Consider the following 9,068-nt stretch of genomic DNA (forward strand, 5'->3'; position numbering starts at 1 on the left):
CCTGGATTCTGTACCAGTACAAACCTGTTCTCCGCAAATGACTGCCAACTTCCCCACATGAATCAGAGGTGGAGGACTAATGATTTCATTCACAATGTCGTTTATCAAATAGTCACGGAGAAGATACGTCCCGCCTAAGGATCGAACTCACGACCCCGCGATCCGTAGACCAACGCTCTACCACCTGAGATAGATCTTAGACGTTGTATTATGGGGTAAAAAACAAATTACATTTTTGTGTACACGTTATGCTCTTTATTATACAGCGATTACATCGGAAGGCTTTTTTAGATTTCTAAATATACCTCTATAGAATATTCTTCAAAATTAGCATGTTAACGGTTTATATACCGATTAATATACTGCGATCTATTTCAACTTTAGACTTCATTCAGCTATAAAAGGTTCATTGTAATCACAATGTTTATATGAAACTACTATAGAGTCTCTGAAAGCGATTAAATGCCAGCCTTAAACAGTTTCACAAGCGCATCTGGTTTAGTGTCATCGTCGCATGTAAGAAGTTGTGTCCAAAAATCAACCACTGTTTTCACCGGAACTTTCCCATCAACAGGACTATAGGCATCGAACCATTTCCGGTCAACAGCCTCGTCGTTATGTTCAGTCGATTTAAACATGATAATATGATCTTCCTCTGTAATCATTCCATCACCATCCGTATCCATCAAATTACATACTATTTCCTCGTTTTTAAGCATTCGTCTTCCAAATTCTTCTTTATCGATCTCAAATGCCCTTCTTTGACACTCAATAAACTCGGCTTCCGTGATTTCAGACTTTCCCCACATTAGATACTCAGTCCACCATGCAGAGAACGTGTCCATAGCAACCTTCTTCCGCTGCGCATTTAAATGATGAAGGTTGGCAAATTTATTCCTGTAAGAAAGAACAAACGAAGATAATGATATTGAAATAATACAACACACGAGTCTCTGCGGCCTTATCATATAGCCCAGTTTATGTGCTGTAGGAAACGTGCAACAATAACTGCTTGTGCATAACCGATAAACTTTCAGAGTTCTGAAATTTAAAACATTTTGCTGTTATTCTATATACTGTACTACGATACCAGAGCAAAATAGTTGTGAGAAGGCAAGTCGAATATATCATCACCATCATCAGCAGCAGCAGCATCACTGTAATTCCTGTATAAATTCGGTTTCAGCGGGCAACTATTTCTTTTTATACCGTATAATTGGCTTACTATACATTAACTTCATACGCAGCAAAAAGAAAACATACAAATCTAGGGTAACGGTAACCGTGCTTTTTCTGAATCACTTAGATAAAAGTTGTGGATTAAGACCGTTTTCTACAAAAAATAGCCCATTTGTAGATAATTGTTTTAACAAATATGTTTCTGTTGCTTAATTCTGATAGCTTTTCTACACATGTATTAATAGTATCATTATAATATGCATATATCTCGCAAAAATAAACTGTACATTTGTAACAATCATGTAACTGTATTTTACGTCTTTTTGTAAACGGGATTCTCTGTTTTGCATTATATTTGCCTTTTAATAAGATATAAACATACTGTTTTAGGTTTCTACCAGCCGGAACATTTTCGAGTTGCATTTCGATTTTCTAGAATAGTCCAATATCGTCCGCAACCAGTTACGTTTATATTATACCCTAAAGGAGAATCGGTAACAGATCGGCAATCGCGGTAAAGGTTGCGCAGTAACAACTCCCGAAAATGCCTTTAATGCATTGTAAACATACCTAGAAGTCTCTAAGTCTTCAGAACAAACTCTCCCATCTTTGTTTTGGTCAAACCAGGAAAACCACATTCTTCATTTTGAAACAAGAAAATCATTTTCCATTTTGATCTGTAAAACAATACAGTATAAGTTAATAAAACATACATTGATGCTTTGAATATATCTCTTCTTTGTTAGTTTTCTTTCGACAACCACATTCTTAAAGATAGCCCAAAAAAGTCCCCCTGAGTGCTTCAAGCCTGTGACGGATACAAACAAATAAGAATACATTTTGATTTGATGATGTTTGCATGTCCCAAATAAATTATTTTAAGTATTATCGTCATTCTTAAAATCATGACACATCTATCGTGTCTCAGGGTTAAATTAATTGTAGATTTTTATTAAGCTCCATAAAAACTAATAACTTAATTTGATAATTTTGATTTTGAATATGATTGTTTATAATAGTAAAGAAAGAAGAAATTTTGATGTTTCGACAGGAATAGCTAAGATGTGATAAAAAGAATATTTTATTTGTGACTTTCCTCGTTGAATTAAATTCAATAAAAATGCTCGACAGAGCCTCGCATTTTATTATTTTATTTACCTCGTTTGATAAATTCAGTATGAAAAGACACTCAAGTAATATAACCTATATATCACAAAATAGGAGAGAATAAATGAGCCGCGCCATGAGAAAACCAACATAGTGGCTTTGCGACCAGCATGGATCCAGACCAGCCTGCGCATCCGCGCAGTCTGGTCAGGATCCATGCTGTTCGCTTTGAAAGCCCATTGCAATTAGAGAATACGTTAGCGAACAGCATGGATCCTGACCAGACTGCGCGGATGCGCAGGCTGGTCTGGATCCATGCTGGTCGCAAACCCACTATGTTGGTTTTCCCATGGCACGGCTCATATGTTTATTTAAAATGCTGTGCTTAAAAATACGCTAATAAGCCATAATAAAAAAATAACATTTATCTTTTTAGCCCAGACTACACAGGTTTTAGATAATGCTAATTGTCATTTGCTGTTTAACATTCATCATGTTTACAAATGTACAAATCTTATTGCCTCACAAAACAGGGAAAGCTTGCTCACAAATTGATTTCTAATATATAATAACGTGCAAATTGATTGTATATTTGGCTCCAATGGTGCCATCACAAAAATTAAGACAGGCAATTTTGTATCAAAACAATCATTGTTTTAGGACGTGTTATGTCAACTGTCTCATGAGCCAAAAGGTTTACGTAAATTTTCAGTGAAATACCTCAAGTTGTTTTAAAGTAATCTAAAGAAAACAATCATTTGAATGTCAAAAAGGAGAAATAATTTTGTTTAAATATAATATATATTTTAAGTCTCCTACCTTTATTATCTTTATAGAAGATATAGCCAGTCACACTATGAAACTCTCACTGATATCAATATACATAGACACGACCGTCCAAAATATTGTCATATAAGTGAACTGTAATGCGAATCTTGAAATGAGATCATTTGTTTGCATACATTATGCATTTAAATAAGATTGAGTTACCACATACAATAACCATGCAAGCGTAGGTTCAAAATGTTTTATTTACATTTGCATAGTCATTCTTTTCCTAGCTAAAGTTTAATATATAGAATTTCAATTTTATTCAATGTCTTTTAATGGTTTTACTGTGCAGCTTCATTTGTAACAACTAGACATGAGCATATCATCATGACATCACGATGTTTATTTAAGAAACAATAACACTGTTATATGATAGGTACAGATTGCAAAGTTATTATGTATATAGATGCGTACATTTTATATTAATATCCAAATGCATGTTTATAAATATTTACCATATATAATTAACCGTTTACGAGAAAACTGTAGCAATATTAAAACGGTTTTGTTTCTTTAATTACCATTTTTTGATCCGACAAAATTTGTAAAGCAATCTGTCCAGCACTTAGCGAAGACTGCTTTCACATATAGCAGATTATAGGGCGTAAAAGGTAAGGTGATAGTTTCTGCATCTCCACTTGTTTTATGTCATATCTTGCTGAGATATACTGGCTACATGACCAACATTCCGAGGTACATGTTGGTGCATGTTTGGGATGTTTAATTTCACAATAATCTCATGAAAATCAAAGCCTTCTAGTAAGGACTAAATCAGTGCGTATATAGTCAACAACAGGCAGTTTTCAAAAGCATTTGAAAGAAATACCAAAAAACTGAATGGTTTGAAACAAAAGTATATTTTGCTGTTTTTATGTATAAAGAAAAACAACCAAGATCACTTCTGCGAGAAGGTATTTCTAAACCCGTTGTGGCAACGTTAAATGTCGCAACGCCGCTAAATGTCGCAACCACCGTTAAATGTCGCAAGGTTGACGTTAAATGTCGCAACCACCGCTAAATGTCGCAAAATCGTCTGCCGCTAAATGTCGCACCTTTAACGTTAAATGTCGCAAAAATTTGCCCACCGTTATATGTCGCAACACCAACGCTAAATGTCGCACTTCCTATTTGACACTATGACTATCAATTCCTTGTGTATATTTATTTTTTTGAGGGAAGAAAAAATAACAGGTTTATGTAATACAAATAATTATCTTAATGATAAGTGTTGTTACGTATAGCAACAAGAGGGCCTTGTTGGCCCTAGATCGCTCACCTGAGTTCCACACCTTGCTTGAACAATCACGCAAGAAAAATATTTGTGAAATTATTTTGTTATAGGGCCAGTGTTTTAGGACAGAAACATTCTGAGGTTTCTTCTAACTAAATACGATTTGGTAATAGTGTTGTATGTTTGTGGGGGTTGGGTATGGGTGGGGAACGGGGTGAATAACGACACAGAAATCTAAGACACAGACACACAGCACCAAGATAATTAATAGAAAATAAAAATATTTACACTTTAAATGTAAACCTCCAAACAAAGAAATAGAACCCATGGCTGATTAATAGAAAGTCTTCGTTTTCTACAGCTGGTACAAAACAGTCTTCGTGTCGCGTAGTTGAACATCCTGTTGTGTAACAGACCTGGATTGTTGCCCGAGCCGATTCCCCCACCCCAAACCCCACTCTTGTTGGCTTACTAGTGACTTATACTCATCAAAGTTACACCCAACTATTTTGGAAATAATATTTTCTCAAAATGTAGACCCACAACGCCCCAGAGGCGAACATTTTATAATTATATTTCAAAATTCCCACAGGGGGAAGAACCCAACGCTAAAATGGGGGGGGGGGGGGGGGGGGGGGGGGGGGGGAGTACCCCGCCAGTACCTTAAAATTAAGAAACAAATGCACCAGAGGCAACCATTTTATACCTGTTTTTCAAACTTTCCCGGGGAGAGACTCTGAGCTCACGAAAATGACAGGGATAACCCCTCCCATACACCGAAATTTTGAACAAAAAATGCAATAAAAGTCCATACTTGTATTTCAAAATTGTCAATGAGAAAAGACCCTAACCGCCTAAAATAAGGGGAGTGCCCCACTAGTACGTACCTAAAAAATAGACAAAAATGCACCACAGGCCGACATTTCATACCTGTATATAAAAAACTTTCCCACAGATACGGACAGAGTAACCCCGTACCTACCGCACGTCGCCGGTGACGCTTTAGTTTTAAACTTGTGCCCCCCCCCCCCCCCCCCCGCCCCACTCCCATCCTCCATCAACAATTTCTGGCCCCGGCTTGTTGTGTAACGAAATTCAGGTCGACTAAAGACATGCGACAATACGGAGCGCGAGCTTAATGTCTCATCAGCTAAACAGGACTCCATAGAATTACATAGTTTAGACCTGAAGTAAATTTAGTACTGTGGCGAGTACCATGTTAGTGCTCAAACCTTTAGATATTAAATATATAACGTATGTATGGTGCGGAACCACTGAAAAGCAAACGTGCAGATTAGAGTGAAAGGTCAATTCAGCCCTTTCCAAATTATGCACGCATTACCCAGTCCTATCTCTAAGTTATAAAGACTGTTTAACTTACCTTATTTTGCCGTGCGACATTTAGCGTTGGTGTTGCGACATATAACGGTGGGCAAAATTTTGCGACATTTAACGTTTAAGGTGCGACATTTAGCGGCAGACGATTTTGCGACATTTAGCGGTGGTTGCGACATTTAACGTCAACCTTGCGACATTTAACGGTGGTTGCGACATTTAGCGGCGTTGCGACATTTAACGTTGCCACACCCGTTTTTTATGGGGATGTGGTTTACAAACTTCGTAAGATCTTGGGTCATGGTAATTTTCCAAATGTATTTGGTAAAATTATAAAACGTTTTATAAAAAGAGGTTACGACCCAACTGTTTTGAGACATACCGCATGTTTAGTGTTCAACCCGTTTACAGTTGGACACTACGCTTCCCTCTTTGATTGTGTCTGACGGAAGAGGGGGAGGACTCTATGATGAGCAGTTTTTAAATCCTACCAGGACTGAACTGTTTTGATATCTGTCTTCTGGCCTGTTTCGTCGGGCCCTTAAGGGTGTTTCTCTTGTTGCTCTGTCTTCTGAAAAGGCATTGAGTACATACGTTTTTGGTTTTTCAAGGTTTGCTTTTTATAGATTTATACACGAGCATTTTTGTGTTTTACATGCCATGCCTTTTTGTTTCCATTACGTGTGTTAGAGATTCACCTGGAGGGGATAACTTTTATTTACACTGTCCCGTGTCTTTGGAACATGGTGGGGGTAAGAGTGAGGTTGGATGCGCACCATAAACCGGTTTAAGCTCCCCAGTGGTGTTTTTGCCACTGACCGTTCCAAGGCGGTGCCCCACTCTGTTTCTTTGTTCGTTCGTTTTGTCCTAATGTGTTGGCTTTGTGTGTTTGCGCGTGTATGTGTATATGTGTGTTTGTGGTGTACGCGTCTGCGTGCTGTGGGTTTCGTTTTGGGGAGGCTGCGTTTTTGGTACGTGGCATTCCCTGTTTGATATTTGTCTTTGTTTTTTGTAACAGTTTTCATAACAAATAATCAAATTAAGACCAAAACCATTTATTCAGACAAAATGGGTGTATATGAAAACAATCACAGACAGTGAAAATGCAAATGTTTTCTAAGAAAGATGAATGTTTTTCCAGTTTATATTAAGATGTCCTCAGCTGTAATGTTCTTTCCAGTATCTTTTTAATTGATAAGTAACAATGAAGCCACCATAAGTGCTTTAAACGCTTTGATTATTCCAGTGACTACGTCAGATAATGATTCTAGTTTCTGAAGACTACGTGTAAACGCCTCTCTATTTCAGAATCTGATCAAAAAAAGAAATCGTATCATTAGATTTATAGTTATATAATATGCAGATTTCAAATACAATCTCTTCATACCTTTTTGATAAAGTGAACAAAATTAAGAAAAAAATAACCCTTGTTTATAGTACAGAAACAATATAATTTTACAATAGGGGCTCTGAAACATATCAAAAGCCAGATTTAAACAGTTGCACAATCATATCTGGTTTAGACTCGTCATCGCACGTAAGGAAATGTGTCCACATGTCAACGGATGTTTTTACCGGAACTTTACCATCAACGGAATGGGCATCAAACCATCTTTGGTTTACAGCATCGTCATTATGTTCAGCCGACTTTAACATGATCATACAATCTTCCTCTGTACACATCCCATCGCCATCTAAGTCCATTAAACTATATCCAGCTTCCTGGCCTTTTTTTATTCGCTTAGCAAACTGCGTTCTGTCGGCCTCAAACGCCTTTTTCTGGCACTCAATAAATTCAGCCTCAGTGATTTCAGACTTTCCGAACATTAGATACTCGCTCCACCATGCAGAGTATGCATCCATAGCAGCCTTTTTCCTATCTGCATCATAATGGTGGAGATTTGCATACTTCTCTCTGCAAACATAAAATTTTGGAATTGACATTGATTTGCTTCAGTATTATTGCGAAATGCAAAACTCGAAGATGCAGATTAAGGATAATTCATGATCACACCATTCTTATCATTATCTTTTTAATCCTCCTCCTCCTCGTCCTCGTAATAAATATTTCCGTCATTGTCTGTGTCGTCGTTATCATCATTATCATCATCATCATTAGCAGCATCATAATCATCAGCAGTATTATTATTTCTATTACCAATGCATTTTAAACCTACCTGGCTCTCTCTAAATCTTCAGCACATACTTTTCCGTCTGCGTTGTGGTCAAACCAGGAAAACCACATTTTCCACTTTGAGATGAGATATTCATTTGCCATGTTGATCTGTAAATTAATACCGTATCCGTTAACACAACAGCAATTTAAAGTTCTTTTGTATTTGTTTAACGATTTTTATCCGGCAACGGAGTTTCCCTGCAGTGATGGTAAAAGATAGTGCTTGTTTTCTTTAATAGGTCCCTACTTACGTAAATGATAACATGCATGCCTTGAGCTTATGTAAATAACAAACAAACCTTGAACTTTTGTTGAACAATAAACGTAGGCTTAAGGCTAGCGTTTTATAATTTTTAAGTTTTATTAAATACAAAAATAAAAAACCTAAATAGGTTCAAAACTATTTCATTACAAGGGTGAAAATATTTTCTCCTACCTTTAGAAAAGCCAGCTACACTGAGTCTCTTACTGATGTCTATATATAAACTTAGCATACACTAGATCTCCTACGAGAGACACTTTGCTGCACAACGTGTATCATTATCGTTTGTTTGCACACGTTCATGTTATATTTACATCGGTTTTGTTACCTTCATTTTAACTATATAATACAAAAATAGTATAACTTAAAGGGAATTCCTATAGTTTTTATGCGCATCTTTCTGCGCAGCCGGCACTTTCTATGGAAAACTGAACTGAAGTCAACATTTGTTGAAACATGTTACAGACAATCTTAAATATGAGGAATTTTGAATGAAATAACATTTTTGATAAGTTATATCAGTAATCAAATGTTGATACTGGTTTATGTTGTATTGACAAGTATCATGCCTGACAGGTATCTTGCTATTTTTGTGGTTGTGTTTTCACATAGCATTTTAGTACAAAGACAGTGTTGTTCATATAATGTAAGATAATTGACTTAGTACTGATAAGACAATATCACCTTTCAGATTATTTAGTATTCAATTATAGAAAGAATTAAGAATTTTTAAAACTTTTTTTTAACTTTTAGCAGACATACATGTAATCAATTTGGCCAGGTTCGCGCCATTTCCGTCCGAACAGGTGTTGTATTCTAGCGGTCTTAACATAAAATTTAGCCTGGTGACCCATACATTTTTAGCCATTTTTATGCTCACAATACAATTATCTATACACAAGAAGAAAAAGAAAAAAATCTATGAAAGAGTTTTTTAAAAATTTAAG

The 9,068-nt window shown here is 36.4% G+C and overlaps 2 protein-coding genes across 2 annotated transcripts; both read right to left on the minus strand.

The window, feature by feature from the left end:
• Positions 1-232: 232 nt before the first annotated feature.
• Positions 233-3,180, minus strand: LOC128546920 (sarcoplasmic calcium-binding protein-like). Its single transcript, XM_053518325.1, has 3 exons — positions 3,106-3,180; positions 1,750-1,856; positions 233-897 (listed from the first exon to the last, which is right to left on the minus strand). The coding sequence occupies exons 2-3, from the start codon at positions 1,815-1,817 to the stop codon at positions 459-461; spliced, it is 507 nt and encodes a 168-aa protein (XP_053374300.1). The 5' UTR covers positions 1,818-1,856; positions 3,106-3,180; the 3' UTR covers positions 233-458.
• A 3,542-nt stretch (positions 3,181-6,722) lies between these two features.
• LOC123531795 (sarcoplasmic calcium-binding protein-like) lies at positions 6,723-8,090 on the minus strand. Its single transcript, XM_045313045.2, has 2 exons — positions 7,861-8,090; positions 6,723-7,598 (listed from the first exon to the last, which is right to left on the minus strand). Exons 1-2 carry the CDS (start codon positions 7,959-7,961, stop codon positions 7,163-7,165), a joined length of 537 nt encoding a protein of 178 aa, XP_045168980.2. The 5' UTR covers positions 7,962-8,090; the 3' UTR covers positions 6,723-7,162.
• Positions 8,091-9,068: the final 978 nt, after the last annotated feature.

Source organism: Mercenaria mercenaria, chromosome 11 (assembly GCF_021730395.1).
Source record: "Mercenaria mercenaria strain notata chromosome 11, MADL_Memer_1, whole genome shotgun sequence".
Classification (NCBI taxonomy): domain Eukaryota; kingdom Metazoa; phylum Mollusca; class Bivalvia; order Venerida; family Veneridae; genus Mercenaria; species Mercenaria mercenaria.

Excerpts from the sequence above, each read along its gene's own strand:
- LOC128546920 (XM_053518325.1), bottom strand. The coding sequence starts at position 1,817 with ATGTGGTTTTCCTGGTTTGACCAAAACAAAGATGGGAGAGTTTGTTCT. Across the intron at positions 898-1,749 it reads GAAGACTTAGAGACTTCTAG|GAATAAATTTGCCAACCTTC; the intron begins GTATGTTTACAA and ends TCTTTCTTACAG.
- LOC123531795 (XM_045313045.2), bottom strand. The coding sequence starts at position 7,961 with ATGGCAAATGAATATCTCATCTCAAAGTGGAAAATGTGGTTTTCCTGG. Across the intron at positions 7,599-7,860 it reads GAAGATTTAGAGAGAGCCAG|AGAGAAGTATGCAAATCTCC; the intron begins GTAGGTTTAAAA and ends TTATGTTTGCAG.